This window comes from Spea bombifrons, chromosome 12, assembly GCF_027358695.1.
Source record: "Spea bombifrons isolate aSpeBom1 chromosome 12, aSpeBom1.2.pri, whole genome shotgun sequence".
Classification (NCBI taxonomy): Eukaryota; Metazoa; Chordata; class Amphibia; order Anura; family Pelobatidae; genus Spea; species Spea bombifrons.
Window position 1 is genome coordinate 12049608 of NC_071098.1, and position 20379 is coordinate 12069986.

Sequence of the window (20379 nt, forward strand, 5' to 3'; positions counted from 1 at the left end):
TATGTACAACACACTGGCCAGAGTAGATCAAAGGTGAGGTCTTTATTTGGAAAACATACGATTTATTATGTTGACTTATGACCGTTTACATGGGTACACCTTTGTAGCTATACTGAGGGCAGCACCTTGGGTCTTATCAATTAAGTGAGGAGACGTGCATCACGAGTTGCTGAACCTCACAGTCAAAGTTTTAGCAGGTGACCTTCAAGTTCTAAATCCAATGAGCAGATTGGGGAGATATCTGAGCAGTTTAGGAGATTGCAGTTTCATTTAAGCTAGGACAGAGCTATCCAACAGGAGTACACAACTAATGTGGTCCTCAAGGGCTATTTAAATCTATCTAGCCACAAATCCACAAATGATGGATAGTTTTTTAATCATCCGAGTGCTTTTGGTAACAAGAATCAGATTTTTTTCAATATTTTGTTTTTGTTCTGTATTATACTTAAGTATTGTTTTCTTCTAGAACTAAATTTCTGACTAGGTTATATATATTTTATAGATATTAAGTGCACATTTCGATGTTGCTGTGTTACTGTTGCTGCTAACATGCAGTATTTGCTCACAGGAAAGATGAATCAAAGGAACCTATTGTGGAGGTTCGAACAGAAGAGGAAAGAACACCAAACCATGATGGAAGCAATCAGACAGAACCCAACGAGACTACACCACTAACAGAACCTGAGTATGTGGGATTCAATTTAGTATTCCAACAAGCTACACACACTACCTTTTAATTATAAAAGGAAATCCTCACATATGTTGGTATGGATGTGTCAAATGGCAGTGTCCATTTTTTGCTACAGATCAACACAAACATCAAATATTCAAGGATGTCTATTAATTTAAAAGGGAATTATATTACATTGTTTTTGTCTGGTTCTGGAGTCCAGGACCCTCGTAGATACATTTTCTACAGTTTAGAAATCAGGAAGTCAAGCACATGCTGCCAACGAGGAGACTTGCAGAGTGCTAAGCGTAGGAGTAAGTTAAGACAAAGTGTATTATTAAGAATGGCTAAAGATGTAAACCCAAATGTAAAACAGTTTTTCAATGTCTATCGTACACTTTAATGTAAAGCTGTTTTTAGATGATGTCCATCTATTTTAAGAGTCAAAATCCAAGTGGTAGTATAAAAAACTGGTAGCAACCATCCTTCTTCAAGGTGCAAGCCATCTACTCGCCGTGAGATGGTTCAGTGGCTGTTCATATTCCCTTTAGTAACACCCAGTTAGCATATCACCTAACAGAAAATGATTAAAGAGTCTATCCTAGACTTGTCTTTGTTCAGTATGCAGAAAGCATATTACACTTGTTGAATTAATTTACTCAAAATCCATACTAATCTCCATCTGGAAGTAAAACTAGGTTATATAGGTCTTTCATGCGTCATGTCATCCTGTGAGCTAGAGCGAAATGCATCGACTTATCCAATTACGGTAATAATGGTCACCACGATATGGTGCATTGGACAGACCCTCAGGTTATCTTTATAACCATGCATTAAGTCATAATAAATGGACCATCTCAATCGTCCTCTCTCTTACCACCTCCGCTATCATGCATTCCCCTCTCTCAGCTGTTCTTCAGCTCATCAAGCAATTTCCATAATTCCATACATTATGTTTCAATGTGATAACTACAAGAACTAGTGCCATACTCCTAGAGAAAACATTTTGGAAATCATAAATATAACTGTAAACGTGTGCATAGTTTGAGCATGCCTTGCATTTTTTACTTCAGTCTTCTGCTCAATAAGTGCAAAGAATATTTTTTGTCCCAGCTTACTAACTAACTGGACAAAGCTCTGTGGCACAGTGCAGTATCTGATTGATGTTTTGTTAATATCTGAGCTGATAGAGGGCGAGTTCTGAAAAGCACTTTTCGTATTCTCCATATTAATTTACAACTAGAGAGAACATAACATTTAGATAAAACTTCATTAAAACTCAAAAGTATATCTCCTAGCTTCCCTTTCTGATACTATTTAATTAAAAAGGCAGTCTCGCTTTTACTAGTACCACATTGTCAAACAGTAACAGTGCTCAGCAGTCATCTCTCTAAACACTGTTGAGCATATACAAAATACACAGATTTAACCCAATATGATTCTTTTGTTCGCATTTCACTGCCAGGTGTACTTAAGTCCATGTTCTTACCGTACAGCCTTGAATGGAAAATATCTCTTCTTATGTGCACTTGGGCCATCCGGCCCAAGGGGTTATATATCAGGAAAAGACTTAATAATCTGTGCTGGAGTAGAAATATTGCATGACATGGTGCTTCAGCTTTAAAAATACACTTAACGGGCCCATGCAAAAAATGTTTGGAGCTTCAGGAAATAAACCAATGTCTCTGTGTTGAATTAACAGATTGTCGCAAATGTCGTACTAACCGAAGTAATAAAATGTCCCTTGGATTTTCCATTTTCCTTTATCCAGCATATGTCCGAAACCAATAACCAACTTAATGTTACTTTACCTCTGTGCCTATAACAATCTGCTGTTGTGCAACATGCATGTCTGTCTTTTCTCTCTCTTGTTGGTCATTTATTTTCTTCATTGTCTGCTTTCTCTTTCTGCTCCTGTGCTTCTCGCAGGCATCCAGCTGACACCACAGCAACTGTTGAGGACATGCTGCCTTCTGTAACTACTGTTACTACTAATTCTGACACTATCACTGAAACTTTTGCTACAGCTCAAAATAGCCCTACCAGTGAGACCACTACTCTAACTTCCAGCACTGCCCCACCACCTTCCAGCGCTCCCGATTCTGTGCAGTCAAGTCAGGCAACTCCTTCCAAAGCAGAGGCGCCTGCTGCCTCCTCACCTCCTCCCACCTCCACCCCAAAGGTTGCCGCTCTGGTAGATCTCAGTGACACCCCACCTGCCAACAATCCATCTAACACTGTAGCAAACCAAGGGGGTGTCCTGAATCCTAGTGCTGAGACTAAAAAGGCTGTCACCAAATCACCTGCTACAGTACCCACAAATGTCACCAGCCCCCCAGCTACTCCTGAGGCAAAGCAGGTGAAGCAGGAGCCATCAGGTACCAAAGGTCCAGATGAGGAAGTAGCACAGCCCAGCGAAGTGAAAAGTCCAACTGAGGCCACCAAGGCTGAGGGGCCTTCCCTCACCAACCCAAAACCCACCCAAAATGAGGACTTTCAAATTGATGGGGGGACCTTCAAGACTCCAGAAATTGACCTTGCAAAGGATGTTTTTGCAGCTCTTGGAACTTCTACTCCTGCCACTGTGGCTAGTGGGAAAACTGCTGATCTGGTTTCTTCCACTGCAGACACCTCTGTACCGCCTGCTTCAAAGACCGAGTATGGCCTCTTTTAATCCTCTGCTGGTTGTGTTTTGTGTTGTCTCTTGGTGTTGTGTTGTGACATGTGGTTGTCTTTCTAACATCTCTGTTGATTAACTGATCCAAGGAAGATGGAAGGTAGGGCCGAAGTAGAACTACAAGGGTAAATGCCAGTCTCTAGCTGTTGATGAACTCAACTTCCTGTGATGCTCGGCTACCATTTTGGCAGGCGTGGACTGCTTGAGAATCATAGTAGTTAAAGTTCAACAAGCGCTGCTGGTGCTAGAGGTTTTTTTTTCCATTTATTCTAAGCAACCGTACCAAGTATCCCCTTCTACTGGACTTCCTTGGGTCATTGCTTTTTTTTTTTTTTTTTTTTTTTTTTTTAAATCGCACACCATGTATAGGATGCGCCGTTCCTCTACTCCATCCTATGTCTTTGTCACCACTATGCAGAATACTTTATTGGGTCTTGCAAGGTTTATTTAACCATTTTTCTTCTAACCAGCACTCTTAAGCCATCTGCTGTTACCCGCAAGTTCTATACTCAAATATTAAGCAGCAGAGCTTGGCTCTGCACTTGGGAAAAAGAATGCCCCAAGCTACAAAGTCTGTTTATAATAAGAAAACTGGTTATCTTAAACCATTTTCTGAGCTCCTGTAGGCTTGATTGTTAAGATGCTCTGCATAGTAAGATTGTGTTCATCTTTGAGGGAGGATAGTAACACTATAGCTCACACAAAATTGACATTTCAGAGAGAAGACATTCCAAAATGGACCAAATGTTATTTGTGTACCAATGTGTGTATGTTTGCAAGTGCTTATGGGGCATCTTTGGCATATGAATAGCTTTTGCATGTGTAAAAATAAAAAAAAACAGACTAGTAAGCCCCATGACTATGTTTGCAGTTTAGGTGAGAAGCACAGCTAATAGCCAAGTAATACAGTGGGTCAGCAGTGTTTATGGAACACAGATTGTCCTAGCGATAGAGCACAGGACTACAAAAAGGGTCCATCTCTAAAATAGGGTGACTCTTTATGGGGGCGGAGGGGGAAGAAATATCAAGACATTTCCTGAAACTTGGAGTTCTGCCAGTGGCCGGAAACCGTTTCTATCCACTTCCATCACATACAAAATTAACTGCTCTTCCGATAAATTCAAAACATATATCCAAATGTATTCTTCCCAGCTTTATATCTGCTAGTACCTCCCGTTCCTCTATATGGTCAAATGTGTAAGCTTAAATAATTTAAATCCATGCAAGTCAGAGCCTCTACCCCATCCAATGTTCGACAACCCTTTGTAGTCCTTCAATACACAGCTGCCCGGAACATTGTGTAGTTTTTATAGTTATTTAACAAACAATACTAAGTAAAGTTTACACAAGTGGTGCGGTAACTGTTCATTATGCAGTAAGTCTTCCGTTTTTCATGTAGTTGGTCGTAGCAGCCATCAGATAGATACAGCCCATCTGCTCGAGTCTCAGTGTAGACAGAGAATATGTGTTTACTATCAGATACATGCGGTGTTGTGTACAGTATTCATGATCTCTATTTTGCTTATTATTTGCAGGAAGGCCCCTGTAGAAGAGAACTCTAAGCCAGATGAATCAGAAAGCAAGAGCACTCCAGCAGAAGTGAAAACAGTTCCCACTGAAGCCACTCAAACAAACGTGGACGAGAGCAAAGCATGATTTCGCCTTGGGGAGGGGGGTGTGTTAAAGGGGAAAGGGAAAGTGATACGAAAATAATGTCTGAAGAGCCTCATGCTAGCCATTTACAGAGTGAGGTACATACACACACTTCATCATTCCTCTCAAATCTTGGCCTTTGTTGTTTTTCTCTTTATTTTTTTTAAGGAAAACCTGTTTGTTTTTTTTGTGAGATTGTAGAAAGGGTTTATCTCTTGTGCACATGCTTTTTACGAACAAAACCAAGGGGGGAAATGTCAGTACGAGAAGTCCCACGCAGTGTCTTCAAAACTGCAAGTGTGTTCCAGTTTGTCCTTGACCAATATTTGTCATTGAGAAGGGCATAGGTCTGGACCGCCGAGAGCATTGTATTTAACTGTGTTGTAACTCCGCTCATCCTCCATATGCTCCTCTGGCAGTGAAAGGGTTTGTATTTAAAAATGTTGAATTGTTTGTCTAGGTTAATAAACATGAAGGAAAGCACACGTTGGTATTTGTCATCTAAAACAAAAAATGGCGAGTCTATTTTGTTTTTTATTCCTGAATAATAATAGTTCCACACCAACACTTGATTTCGAAGAAATGTACTTGACTTTCCTGAATGGTCCACATAAAGGTTTTCTAACGGTACCTAAACTATCGGTGGACGTTTAGACAAAGGACCGTATGGGATGTAATGTAGAGATTAGATCCAAACATCCCCAATGATGTTGGCTTTTTTTGCTCGACGCCGAAACCCTTTGAGTGCCAGATGGGCTCACGCTGCTTACCACACCTCAGTTTAAAAGACTACACATTGACGTAAGACGTGATGCTTTACACCTTCTTCTCATCCGTAGAAACGTGTGCTCTCTGTACCCTGTATTTTTGTCAAATCTCAGTCTGCCTAACAGGAAAGGATTATTGCACCTGAAATGGTTTATCATTTTAAATTGCACTATGAACGCATCTCAGTAATTGTAAGTCTCATGTGGAAGGGATTGTTCTATCTTACTACGTGTTTTCTGAAGACTCTGAAATGTTTTCTATGGTCTAGGAGAAACTAACAAGTTTGTGATTGTGTGTATTCTCATGGGGCATTAAGGAGTCGCCAGTGGGCACCAAGTCCAAAACATCTCTCATAGTCCAGTTATTTTGGACAAAAATGGATGTCTCGCCACTAACTGTGCCGATCTAGCTTATTAGGGTCACTTGTGTGTTAGCTTTAGGCTCTCTTTGATTAAAACCTCATCTGCTTCTGTGTAATAGTGCATTTAAAGCCCTATGCTCAACTAAATCTTAAGTAATTAAGGGTAGTTTGTGAATATCTATATGAGTGATTGTGCCCTTGCTGCCTTACCAGGGACATACAAACAACCTCCGTCCAACTAGACTGTTGGAAAATAGCGTAGTATAAGAAGTTTTAGATTACATTAATGGCAATTGGGTGTTTGCCACACCAGTTTATATGTAGTCAAGTGTTGAGTGTAGAGAGATTGAAACTCCAGAAGTTGGTTAGGAAATTGCCAACATACCTTTCAGTTATTGGTGATTAAACACAACGAGGGTTACGTATAAGAAAAAAAATGTTGCAGTAGAAGGTTTTAAAAGTGATCCTAACATTATGGGTCAAAGGAATAGCACATTGAATAAATCCATTGGGTGGTACGATGATTTTTTCCTCAACAGGATAACTTCTCAAATATAAAATGTTTTGTTCCAAATTTACAATGTTAGTCGCAATTACTACTCTTGGTAGACAACAGTAGTTACCCGATACACACAAAATAGTTCTGTAGCAGACTTTGCCTTTCCAGAGAGCTGGCGTTCTTAAAACTAACCGCGTTCGTTGGATCGGGGATAAATCGCCACGCTCACAGTTCATCCGTCCCAGCACTGCAGACAACCACCTTTGGGATCTTTACACTATACATTTCCTTTCTTAGGATGCCAAATGTATATTGACGCTTTTTTTTCTTCATTTATATTTCAATTTAGCAGTATTGATATGTACATTTTGTTAACCCTTTGAGTGCTAGAGGTGTAGGCAGCTCTTACACTCTGGCACTAGAGGGAATGCTTTTTTTTATTATTATTTGTCAGTGTTTACAGGTTATTTTTGTTTCCAATCTTACATTATGTGTTCTACTTTGGAGAGTTTGTGTAACTGCCTTTTTTTTTTTGTAGACATGATATATATAATGATATATTAGATTATTAGCATGCTCGCTTTGCTATGAGATGTGTTGAGGGAGAAGTTAATGGATGTTTGCTATCGTGTGCTCCTGTTGAATTCTACAAACCTAAAAATGCCCCGTTACTGACTTTTACCTTAAACTTGTTCAACAAACGGTACTTGTAATTTTCTTTAGATAAGGGTTCGTAAATTGCCCAATTAAGGATCTCCTAAAGTGCTTTTCTCTCTTGTGGACTTTGAAAGATAATTGCAAATTTTATCTCGTAAAAGACAAGATATTCAGAAAGTAATTTTTGTTCAAAACAGACTTTCTTGACCTGCCTCTCTTTGTCCACTTATTGTGTATTGTTCTGGTTTCACATTAAAACTGTAGGATGTGTTAATCTGCCTTTCCCCTTTTTATTATTTAATCTCTACTTTATTTTATACGTGAACAGTGTTCATTGGTAAAGAACTTAAACATCAGGCTCATGCAGTGATTTACAATCAGGAAATAAAACAGAAATATCCCAAAAGGAACGTCACAATTAACTTGTTTAGTGAACCGTACCCGAGAGATACCAGGGACAGTTGGTTAGTGCCGGTTGAGTTACCCATGTAACACTCAACAGATCAATAATTATATCAAGGTTTGAGGTATCGTCACTCAACAAGTTAAAAAAAAACAAAACAATTTACAGTTAAAAAAAAACACACACTACACCTATACACCGGTGCCACGATATGTTTCCACAGCATAAATCCCAGAACGATATGCAAAACATTGGGGAAATCTCATACTAAGGTACAGTGCGCTGGAGGATTCTTACTTTGGGTCTAGACACCCAGAAAAGTATCCCGGGATCACGTCAGTGAATCGTTTCCATACACGATGTTTAAAGGCACCAACCCTAAGCTGATTCATAGTCATGGAATAAAACCCTACTCCTTAAGAGCAGTTTTCATGTTTGAATATCAGCTTGACATCTGTAATTTAATATTTGTACCTTACAGTTTACTCTTTAGGCTGATTTTTACTACATTCCAAAGAGTTCTCGAATACGCTTTCCCAGAGCCATTCTGTATTATACCCCAGTGACACTGAGAATATGAATATATATGTTTCAGGTTTCTGTACCTCCGCCATAACATTGGCAAAACATTCTCTTAGTTTACAGAAAACAGATGTTCTTTAATCTATAAATGTAATCTTTACTTTTTTTTTTTTTTTTTTTAAAGGGGAACGTTCATAAATGCAGGAGCTTTTTATTACATAAAACAATACAATTGTGCCCATTCTCGCCGTCAGCTTGTGCACAGTAAATGTGTGAATATTAGTGTGAAATGTGTTTTTTGTCATAGTATCAGGAATTAAAACAATTTGGTGGTGGAAGGATTTCATAGGCTAGCTCGGGTGAAACGTAAGAAAAATCTAAATTTGAAAAGGACATCATCAGTCCGACTGAGTTTTGCCATTTTTTGAGTATGTCAAGGAGGAAAAAGAAATAGCCTTATTCCTCTGTTTCCACGCCTTTAACAGTGAACAACCATTAAAAAAATGCAAAGTTTAAAAAGGGGTAATTTTCTCGATTTTTCTTTAACGCAATGACGTTTCAAAAGGTGAGGATCGCTAACTTTAATACTGTGAAAAATGGTCTTTTGTGTTTTCTCGGCAAACGCTAGGGATGAAAATGGAGGGATTCACAACTCAGTTACCCATGAGTCTGGTTATTGTGACTTATTATTTTCCCTACCTATCCAGCTCATCGCTTTAGAATTAAAAGAAACTAAAAGAATCGTCATTAAAATTGTAAACAAGTGCAGAAAGCTCTACACGTGACAAACCGAAACCCCAACATACAATCTAGTCAACCCGATAAGACATGATCGTGACTTTAAACACCTAACGCACAAGAACATATATGAACACAAACACTTCATGGAGCCAGTTTTGTTCATGTAATGTTTTTGTTAACCCTTCAACTAGATTCCTGACACTTTCTGATAGTAGGGACCAAGAATTGTCTCCTCACGCCTGGGAATATACACACGTCATGTATAAGTACATATGTATTATTCTAATGTTTAAGCACTGTATATTTATCAATCTGCAGAGGAAGGCAACCCCCATTACGTCTTTTGGATAGTCGAGTGTTATTTTGTTTAATGTGACACGAGGTGTGTGTGCCCATTGCTTGAGATAATGATTTTTATTTTTACACATTTTGTATAGGACTCCCGAATAAGGCCTGACTTTAACCCTTGGCCTGCTGTGTGTCTTGCTATTCAAATGCCTCCATTCACATCCCTACCCACAATCCCCTACTTCTGGGGCCTTCTGTCTTGTTACAAACCTTTTTACCGAGTGAATCATCGACTACCGACTTTATTCCCATTCTCACTGCTGTAAATACTGAGTACTAACGGATGACTTTGCATTCTGTCAAAATACTTGTGTTCAATAAAAGTTATGGAAAATGAATGTGGTGACACGGAGGCTGTGATTTATTTTTTATGTCTTTGTGAAGATATAACAGGTTGGTTTAGCCAAATGCATGCTCTACTCAACGCGCAGGGAGCAACGTTTCAGGACACCGACGCCACGAGGAGGGGACGGTGAAGAATTAATGTAGATTGCCAAAATTGTAGAGAGTTGTGTACACTAATCACACTGATGGAATGCTGTGAACAGGTTTACATAAGCCACACATATATTCGAAGCCCACCTTTAGCGTACATTATGGGATCTGCCATCTTAACTTCCTGTTCCCAGGTTCCGTATTCTTATGTCTCTCCCCATTAAGTAACTGAATGTTGCCTTTGTACGAGTGCCTCAGGATGGGCAATGATTAGATAATACTAGTTGGGCCACGTTATGACATAGCTTCCATAATGTACATTTTTAAAATAAATATCTGGACAATTATGTCAAGACAATTATTGAATAAATAGATACTGATTTGATTAATCAACATAATCAACAACTTATCAATTAGTAACATTTTATAAAATTAACAAATCATTGCCTTCAACAGGTCGCTCTATTAAAAGGTATCACTTAGCTGATGATTTAGCTGCAGATTTATCACAGTTGAACGAATAGAAACAGGTTCCCATTCCTGTTATTCCAAGGTTTTCTCTTTTTCCGCCCAGTATGTATATTTACGTACACTAGTAAAGGGAAGCTCCCAATGCAGCATGTACTGGGCCCAATCAATAAAAACCGAAACTCTGGCATAGTTTTCTTTTTTCCCCAATGTTCTTTTTCTTATATGAGAATTGATAGCAGGGTTTGCGTTAGTTGTGGGTTCAACTCTATGGCTTCACTATACTTTATGAAGGCCCATCCAAAATGGGGTTCTTCTGATGTATCAAGAGTTGGCTGCCCCTGTATAATGTATTGTTAAATCAGTAGGAGTTCTTCAAAATCTTAACACCTATTGAATTATGCATTATACAGTACATGGCTGGTACAGCTTTTTTTGCTTTAGAAATCTGCAAGTGTTAACCCTTCATAAAGACTGTTAAATGAGGCCAATAAACCCCGTTTTCATTAAATACCGTTTGATAGTGTTCATTTGTGTTGGTTCTTGTCATTGAGCACCTCAGTGCTCCAGTAAGACAATGTGACTCTTGAAGGCCTCTGTTAAATTATCCTTCACATAAAGAATCTACAAGCGCTGCCATAAAGGAAATGTTACTGAATATGACTTTGCTCCAAAATATCAATTTCAATAGAAAATAAGTAAGTTCTGCCCTTCCCTGTATAATGCCTTGCAAAAGTATTCACCTCCTTAGCATTTTCCCTGTTGTGTTGCATTCCGACCTGTAATTATACTGGATTTGTTGGGGGTTGGATCATTTGATTTACTCAAAATGTCTACCACTTAAAATGTCTACCTACAAAATATTTTTTATTGTGAAACAAACAAGAAATAAGACAAAAAACAAACACAGAAAGCTTGAGCGTACATAACAATTCAACCCCAGTCAACACTTTGTAGAGTCACCTTTTCAGCAGTTACAGCTGCAGATCTCTTGGGGTATGACTCAATAAGCTTGGAACATCTAGCCACTGGGATTTTCACCCATTCTTCGAAGAAAACCTGCTTCAGCTCCTTCAGGTTGGATGGGTTCTGCTGGTGTGCAGCAATCTTAAAGTCATACCACAGATCTGGGCTTTGTCTAGGCCATTCCAAGACATTTAAACCACTCGTGTTGCTTTAGCAGTATGCTTAAGGTCATTGTCCTGCTGGAAGGTGAAACTCTGTCCCAGTCTAGAAGACTGAAAAAGGTTTCCCACAAGAATATGTCAGTGAAATAAAAACAGATTCTATAACTTGGTGCATAGTCTCTGGTTTATTCTACTTTCTACTTCTGCTCTGGTCTTGTCCTTACTCCACCTTAGCAGATCTGGAACTGGTGAAACATCACCATAGGAAACTCTCTGTAAAGGACACCTGATTCGTGTGCATTTATTGTTAAACACCCCAAGTGGTCAGTAGTGTGCCAGCATTTGGACAGACTAAATTTTGATTAAAAAAAACTGTTGGGTTTATTTACTAAAGGAAGAGTTTTCAGTAAAACCTGCAGTTATGTTTCACCCCCTTGATGTCACAACACATTATGAAGTTTCAACTCCAGTGAGTTTCAGCTGCGGGAAGAGCTTGACTGGCCCTGTACACTGTATAGTTGAATCTGTGAGACTTCTACAACCTTTATACCTTATTGAAAAATCTCATATTATGGTATTTATTGTTTTCTGAGTGTGTTAGGTGATCATTGGGTTCCTGATGATAATTATATCTGCCAATCAAGACAGTATAAAGTATATTTGTAACTGTAAATGTGTATTTTATTTTAGCCACTAGGTGGTAATGTTGTTTAAGACCTGATTTTACCATCTGATTTGGTAGTAAAGATTGAATATTTGGCTGTATACGAGATTATTAATTATGAGTTTAATCTAAAAAAACAAAAAAAACAAAAAAAACAAAAAATACTGGGTGCAGTGATTAAAAGGAAGAGAACGAGAAAGCCAAATTCAAATTACTGACAAAGTCAACAGGCAGAAGCAGTCAAACAGTGCTTTAGCATATACAGAATTGATATGATATGAGGTAACCACAAAACCTTCAAATGAAAAAACTGAGGAATGTGTATTTGGAAACAAATACTGCAGAACTAGGAACCGTAGTATGTATGTATGTATATAATATATATATATATATATATATATATATATATATATATATATATATATATATACATATATATATATATATATATACATATATATACATATAGATAACTCCCCCCCTTTTTAGAACATAGGAGATACCCCATGTAACTGGTTCACCAAGAGAGCTGTAGTAACTCCCAGAGATCACCCACATGTATCCTCCTGTTGTCCCCGGAACCCTGCTATGTGTACCCAATAAGTAGACACAACTACCTTGAGTTGAGTACAGCAGGAATGAACAGTTTATTGATGTAAAACAGACTCATATAGCCACAGAACTTCATTAACATAAATTAACAGATACATGTATTCAACCCAACCTTTAATCCCCTGGCAGCAATCCTATTGATGGGATTAATTAAACAATGGCGTTCCTGCCTGTGCTACCTTTGTTTGACAGCCAGGCAGGAGCCATATCTGAGTACCTTGGGGCCTTGTATGACAGGTCATTCTGTCATACCCCACAACATAGAGGAGACAGAAGCAGACCCTCTAGAAGCGTGGACTCTGGTCCACTGAAAAAGACAAAGAAGAGACTTAGAGGCAGATCAAGAAATAAAAGGGGAAATTAAGGAATAGAAAAGGAGAAAATAAACATTTTCAATCTGTCAGATAGGGAATTAAATACGAGTGACTTAAGTCTCCTCAAAAAAGGGCTTACATTTGCCCCAAGCACATCAAATGATAAGTTTGATATGTTCATAGATCTACACAAATTTGTTAGGAAATTATTAAATTAAATTATTTTTGGAAAATCAATATAACAAAAATAATTTGGAAGATAATGATTTTCTTCATACCAATATGCATCCAAATTCTACTTTTTATCCGCAAAATACAAAAGGTGATCACATTAAAATGTTTGAGTAGCTAATGGAAAAATACATAAGGAATATTAAAAGTCCCTAAGAGAATTGAAACAAGATACATCAGTAACAATCAAAGCCGCTGAGAAAGGGATAGGTTTAGTGGTTATGAATAACAAGGATTACAATCAGCAGAGCCTGTCCTGGTGGGTGTGTGTTTGGGTGCTGGTGTGGCAGAGCTTGTCTTGGTGTGTGCCACACCAACACCCAAACACACACCAGCACAGGCTCTGCCACACTGACACCCAAACACATACACTAGGACAGGCTCTGCCCCCCTATATGTTGTTTCTAAAGTCACCACTGACCATAAACACTGAAGTGTTCCAAGAAGCCGCCGAACAATTAATCTATATAAAAGTACTTTCATATGCATCCATTCAACCTACAATAACACCACCACCTCCTTGGTGCGTCATTTTGTGACAGTTACAGGCTGTTTGAAGAAATGTGGGTTAAAAGGGAGAATTTTCAGCACGAGGCTTTACCAAGCCAGTGTTGGAGATGACTGGCAGTCGGGAAATCACATCAGAAGAAGTTTCTTGTCCAAGTACACCTTCTACACAACAAATAGCTGGGGATGGGGAACAAACACTCTATACAATTTCATCTATACATATGTCTCAGCAAATCTTCTGGGTAAATCACACAGAACAAACCAATACTAGAAAATTTAAAGGATCATTGAATTCTGTGCATTTATTCTTAACTGCCACAAGAGGTCAGCAGTGTTTTGTTAATGAACACACATATCTTGATTCTGAAATAATATAACAGCATGGTAATCATCATCTCATTAAAAGTGCATATGATTGCTGGAGTGTCCCTGTAAATGATGTGATCACTGCACGATTACTTTAAATTCAGATTAAAAAAGTAAATGATTAATTTAGGGCTGCAACTAACGATTATTTTAATAATCGATTAATCGGCCGATTATTTTTTCGATTAATCGATTAATCGGATAAAAAAAACAATATGCAAATTTTTTGTTTATTTAAAAGAATTTTGCATTGTGCCCCCACCCCTTTGCACTGTGCCCCCACCCTCACTCTGCCCTGCATCCCCACCCCCACTCTGCCCTGCACCCAGTCTCACAGCCTGCCCTGCACCCAGTCTCACAGCCTGCCCTGCATCCCCACTCTGCCCTGCACCCAGTCTCACACCCTGCCCTGCACCCAGTCTCACACCCTGCCCTGCCCTGCACCCAGTCTCACAGCCTGCCCTGCACCCAGTCTCACAGCCTGCCCTGCACCCAGTCTCACAGCCTGCCCTGCATCCCCACTCTGCTCTGCACCCAGTCTCACACCCTGCCCTGCCCCCCACCCCCACTCTACTCTGCACCCAGTCTCACACCCTGCCCTGCATCCCAACCCCCACTCTGCTCTGCACCCAGTCTGCCACCCTGCCCTCCCACCCCCACTCTGACCTGCATCCAGTCTCCTGGCCCCACTCTGCCCTGCACTCACATCCTGCCCTGCATCCCCTGCCCCCCCACCCCCTGTGCCGCGGACCCCCCACCCCCTGTGCCGCGGACCCCCCACTGTGCAGCGCACCCCCCCCCACTGTGCAGCGCACCCCCCCACTCACTGTGCAGCGCACCCCCCCACTCACTGTGCAGCGCACCCCCCCACTCACTGTGCAGCGCACCCCCCCACTCACTCTGCCGCGCACCCACACACACACTCTGCCGCGCGCACACACGCACACACGCACACACGCACACACACACACACACACACACACACTCTGCCGCGCACCCAGTCTCGCACATAAACATTCGCACAGACAATAGACATAAAGAGTACTTACCTCCGCTACGAACTTGTTCCACTTCCAACTTGATAGTAGACGCGCGTCACATCCGTCGTCACGTAGCTTGAAGAAGGCGGAGACTGCAGAGCGTGGAGCAGAAGCGGGGAACGCTGGCGGAGGTAAGTAAAAGGAGCCTAGTGCTCCAACGACGAATCGATCACTCGATTAATCGATAACGGAAATCGTTATCGATGATTTCCGTTATCGATTATTATCGATTTTATCGATTCGTTGTTTCAGCTCTAGATTAATTATTAATGGCAAGGGTCCTCCTGGACCAATGGGGAAGGGGACATAAATGCTGGCCTAGGCCCGAGTGGCTTGTCCCCCTCTCTTGTTGGGGGATCTGGTAACATTGTTGCAGGTTTTAAGCGGTTAAAAGGCGGGTGAAGGAGGGGGTCACCCTTTTTCGTTCTGGCTTTGTTACAGCTCAGACCTTTCCCGGCCGCCCTCCCCATGTTACGGGTGTTTGTAAATGTGGGCTATGTTCTGGGTGTTTTCTCTTTTGTTTTGTCACCCAGACCAGTGTTTAGACAGCTAATAATTAAATCCAGCCCTTAGACTGTAGATCTGTTTTTTGTTTTAATCAACAGCAGGACTTTAGCATATAAGCTCATAATATGCCTAAAGTGGTTACAATGACTAATCATTCGTTGTCCCATCTTCTGTAATTATTTCCGGAAAAAACATTACTGACACTAATCAATTACTAACGCTTAAAAAAACTGCAACGAACGCCTTCCGTCCATAATGCAAATTAAATTAGAAGTTGCTTCAAACAACCAAAACGTAAGGGTGATTTGTGTCTCATAAATATAACCATCATTTATTACCAATGAATATTCAATTAGCTTTTGTGTTTCCTTCCTGAGGTTGTATGATGTATTTGCTGCTAACCATACAGAATATCCCACAGTAACACTAGTGAAATAAGTTATATTGATAGCAATAGGTAATCTTCGGCAACTCAAGCTTTGGCTGAACTGTTAAAAAAAACCATGATTTTTAATCTGTAAAATCCAGCTACGATTATGTACGAACGCCATCATGAACACCTTTAGATCTCATGGAGCTAGGGGCAAACCTTTATTGTTAGGGCTCATGTGTGGAGGGCGTTACATACACATGATTACATCATACCCTACTAGGGAACAGGGTGACACTCCCTTTTAGCAGACCCTTGATTCTGAAATGACACTAATGGATGCAATATATGAATTCATGTTTAAATATGTATATATTTGAGTGTCTAACCCAGAGAAACATTGTTTCCCAGGTCTCCAGGTCGTTTCCTTCTGTCGCTGTGCATGGAAGTAGTGTCTGACCGTGCCCACTCCCCACCTAATAAAGCCCATCTCTGGCCCTGCAGAAAACCACTCCATATAAAATAGCCAGATATGGTATTCTGTTTTTTTGCAAATTACAAAGATCACTAGGGGGCGCTCGTGTATACCGGTTGAAAAAAATAGAAAATAAAACAGAAAAAAAAATGCTTCTTTGCATATATTTACTACATATCCACCTGGAGGATTTGATGTTTATGAAGCCTGAATACACGTACACATTGTGAGTGCATTATATAGACATATAGTGCCATCATCTGTGCATAATACTACACCATCAATTTTTTTCTGTTTTATTTTCTATTTTTTTCAACCGGTATACACGAGCGCCCCCTAGTGATCTTTGTTCTCATTTTAAAACACCCGGAGAGTTGCAGCTGGGTATCCGGTCAAGTGACAAAAAGGGAAGTATATTGATCATTGTTTCCTCTCTACATACCTTACTTCACACTGGTCTTCATCACCCCCTTTTTTGCAAATTACTACAGTTAATATTTCGACTTCTTTTCCTTTATAGATTGCTCTCTTCATCCTTTCTAGAACTCTAATGAACCCGTGATTGTTGTGCATTTATTCCTAGCTGCCACGAGAGGTCAGAAGTGGGCCTGCGTTGTGAACAGACTAAATTTCAGAATGATAAAAGGGTTTGTGAAGCTGTTAGTACTGATGGGATCGTTCCTCACCCAGAGAGAGAGAAAAATATGGGAGGTCAAACTAATCTGCTGGTTTAATACCTTACTCACTGGCCTCAATAGAGACAGAGAATTCATCTCCCATTACAAACCATTAATCCTCTCACAATTCGAATTAACTACAAACAACCTATTCCTGGGAACATTTGACACCTTCATGGATCTGGCATCTGTCAAATGGTTTTATGGCCCCTCTAACCAGGGAGTAAACTGACCAAGGATGCTCTGACTGAACCTTATCTGTCTATTAGATCTCTGCTAGTCCGGCTAATTTACTGCTGAACAAATTCCCCAACACCTCAGTGTTTATTTAAAGTCTTTGTTAATGTGTGAATTGTGCTTTTGTATTTAGAAAATTCTTTTTTAGCTTCATTAATGGGAAAAGAAAAAATGTCGGTGCGCTAAGCTAGTCACAGGCTCAAATAATACAAATGGATAATACGAGGCCTACCAAACAGGTGTAAGCATGCTGCGAAAACAGTGTGTTTTCTGTATACATTAGCTTCATTAATGCCTGAGGAAGAGACCTAACAACTTGAAAACTCTCAGTTGGTATAATTTTAAGTATACTTTTCAACTAAATTTTAGTAGCCACATTTACCTTTCTGGTAGCATTCACGCTATATAACAAATCTTTAACTGCGAATACTAGTCTGAAAATGGGCAAGCTCAGTCCATAGAAAATATAAATAAAATCCAGGTGGTGCTCAACAAATAATGGGTTACTCCAAACCACAATTTGCAATATCACTGTAAATAGTCATAAAATACATATATATTTTTATCGTCTGATACGTAATTCCATAAAATCAATTCAAAATAGTAGAACAATCTAAGAAATGTAGAAAAATATATAAATACTCATAGGCAAAGCATTATCAAACGGAAGGTCCCAATTGCATCTCACAAATTCATCCTGCAATCAGGCGAACGCTTAACATGTTTCGCACGTAGTCCTTTGTCAAAAGCCACCTTTCACAGCAATTTCATTATAAAAAATTTTGAATTGCTCTTTTACTTCCACGAGAATAAAAAGTTTGTTGAGACTATGTAATGTAAAGATTTGTACCACTGCCATAAAATTTGACAACAGATAAGAGGCATCCAGCCCACCTAGTCTTCCCATATCTCCTGATGTAGAGACTCAGTCCTTAATCAGTCCCTGATGAGCCCCCTCCTTTACAATATGTTTAGAGGAGGACATACATAGTGCCCTTAAGAGTGTCAATGGGTTAATGAATCATACCAGAGCTAGTCATTAAGTCATAGGGACAATCTGCACACATAGGCCAAAGACCAGTAAAAGCTTTTAGTGTTGACTTTAAAAATATTCTCCAGAGCTACTTGACCCCTCTACATATTAAATCATCACAAGGGGTTTGGTTCAGGCTAATGAATAGATGGCATATGGGTCGGTTATAGGTCCAATCTCACACTCCTCTACTAGGGAGCAAATGAGCATTAAAGTCTAGGGAAAATAATCATTTCTAAATCATTTAGTGCTTATTTAAATCAAAAGGCACTTTAGTATATTGGAACATTAGTATAAGAGAATGAAAGGAAAACAGTAACAGGAACTTTTTTTTTCATCTAAGAACCAGAGATACCAACATAAGATAGAAACATTACAAACACTACCAGGCAGCTTTGCACTCAGCATCAATACACATCAGTGTTAAAAACTTCCCCATCAACGAAACAAACATAACAGAAGACCAGATGGCTCCAGTAACCCAAAAGGTATAGTTAGAAAGGGCTCACAGGGCAACAGCAGCATGAATGCATCTTCAAAGCCTATGGTTTCCAAACATCCCAAAGGAAAACTCTATTCAACTATCAAACTTGGTAACTTTCCGGGTCGGCTTACCCAGAGCTCTCTCTCATCTGGGCTAGCAAGCCATGTAGGCTGATTTTGTACCTGTATAGCACAAGGGATTTCTGTATAGCACAACAGAAAATGTTGAGTAACAGAAAGCGGGCATGGCAAAGGCTGGTCTTCCTTTCTGGAGAAAAACAAAATCGACCTGGAGAAGAAGCACTTCACCCGGAGACTCCGGGTCAGATCAAGAGAGTTTGCCTACTGTATAAGGAACGCATACATTCACTAAACACTTCCTATGACTAGAAGCATGTTTGGAGGAAATCAATTAAAGCGTGGTATATCATTCTACGGTGTCACAATGACCTGAACCGGATTAAAAACCTTAGATTTCATCTGTATTAGAGTCTGGGTTTTCTGCCCCAAAATATTGTTTAATTCTATTAGCCACAACAGAACTTCAGGTAAGTTTAATCGGCTTTGAGCGAAACACTTTATGTATCTAAGCCCATCATTATCAGAGTGTGTCAGCAGTAGAAATCTTTACATTAAACATTCACAGCCAGCTTTCTATTCCCGCAGAAGTTAAAAGAGAACAACTCAACCGAGTCAAATTTCACATTACCTTAGTAGCTGCCTGGGGTAATAACTTTCTCAGGTTCAAAACATAATTATTCCAGTAATTAACTGTAGCATAGGGAACATGGTTTTTCAAGTAAGTGCAAGTAAAGCAGCGTATAAATATAAGAATCGGTCCCATTTGTAGATTTCCATCAAGTTAACAGCTTGATGAAGTTGTACTTTTAAAATGTATACTAAGCAAAATGTTTTTATAGGAGGTCCAAATTCACAGCTATAGTAGAACAAAATTAGAATTCCTCCATGTGTTTCATATAACCCCCCTTGCCCATTGCATTAATAAGGGTTAGTTTGAAACAAAATATGGGCATACTATGCCCTGGTCTAGGGAAAGTAACAGTTTGGTAATATCAAAAGGCTGGGAGATTCAACCCAAAAGGGGTGTGAAGGAGCAGAGATCTAGAACTATAACAACACAGATCTATATAATTCACCACCACCACTTGGACCTCTCAGATCTTCACCACGGTATTGTCACAGGACCAGGTTTACTGGAGTTGACCCGGACCTCCTGTCCCCGGGCAGAGCCAGACATTTTCATGGAACTCTTAGTCGGGTTGCCCGAGGGCAATTTACACAAAGTATTCCGTTATGTAAAAATGTTTTGGAAGTCTTGTTCTCTTCTTGTGCAGGTTAGGTGTGTAGGAGTAATGGTCTAAAATAATAGTCCTATACAGAATAGTCCTATACATTTATTGTGCCAGCAGACAATACGGTTCAAGGTACGGGTTCCTGACAGTCTCTGCAACTCAAAAAAAATCAATTCTCCTCACAACTGTTGCCCCCCGCTCTCCTCCTGTGGATTTAT

The 20379-nt window shown here is 39.7% G+C and overlaps 1 protein-coding gene and 1 long non-coding RNA gene across 4 annotated transcripts in view; both read left to right on the plus strand.

Annotated features, from left to right (window-relative positions):
• The window catches only part of NCAM1 (neural cell adhesion molecule 1), a 122411-nt gene extending 116928 nt beyond the window's left edge, over positions 1-5483 (plus strand). For 2 of the 3 annotated variants that reach the window (XM_053452280.1, XM_053452277.1), the window contains 3 exons: positions 569-685; positions 2600-3328; positions 4883-5483. In XM_053452280.1, coding sequence (XP_053308255.1) covers positions 569-685; positions 2600-3328; positions 4883-5003 — 967 coding nt within the window. In that variant the 3' untranslated portion in view covers positions 5004-5483. The remainder of the gene's footprint in view (positions 1-568; positions 686-2599; positions 3329-4882) is intronic. The other variant, XM_053452278.1, reaches the window with a different exon arrangement.
• A 154-nt stretch (positions 5484-5637) lies between these two features.
• Positions 5638-7691, plus strand: LOC128470286 (uncharacterized). The gene is made up of 2 exons (XR_008346018.1): positions 5638-6489; positions 6578-7691. It is a non-coding gene; the product is annotated as an uncharacterized LOC128470286 (long non-coding RNA).
• The last annotated feature ends 12688 nt before the right edge of the window (positions 7692-20379 follow it).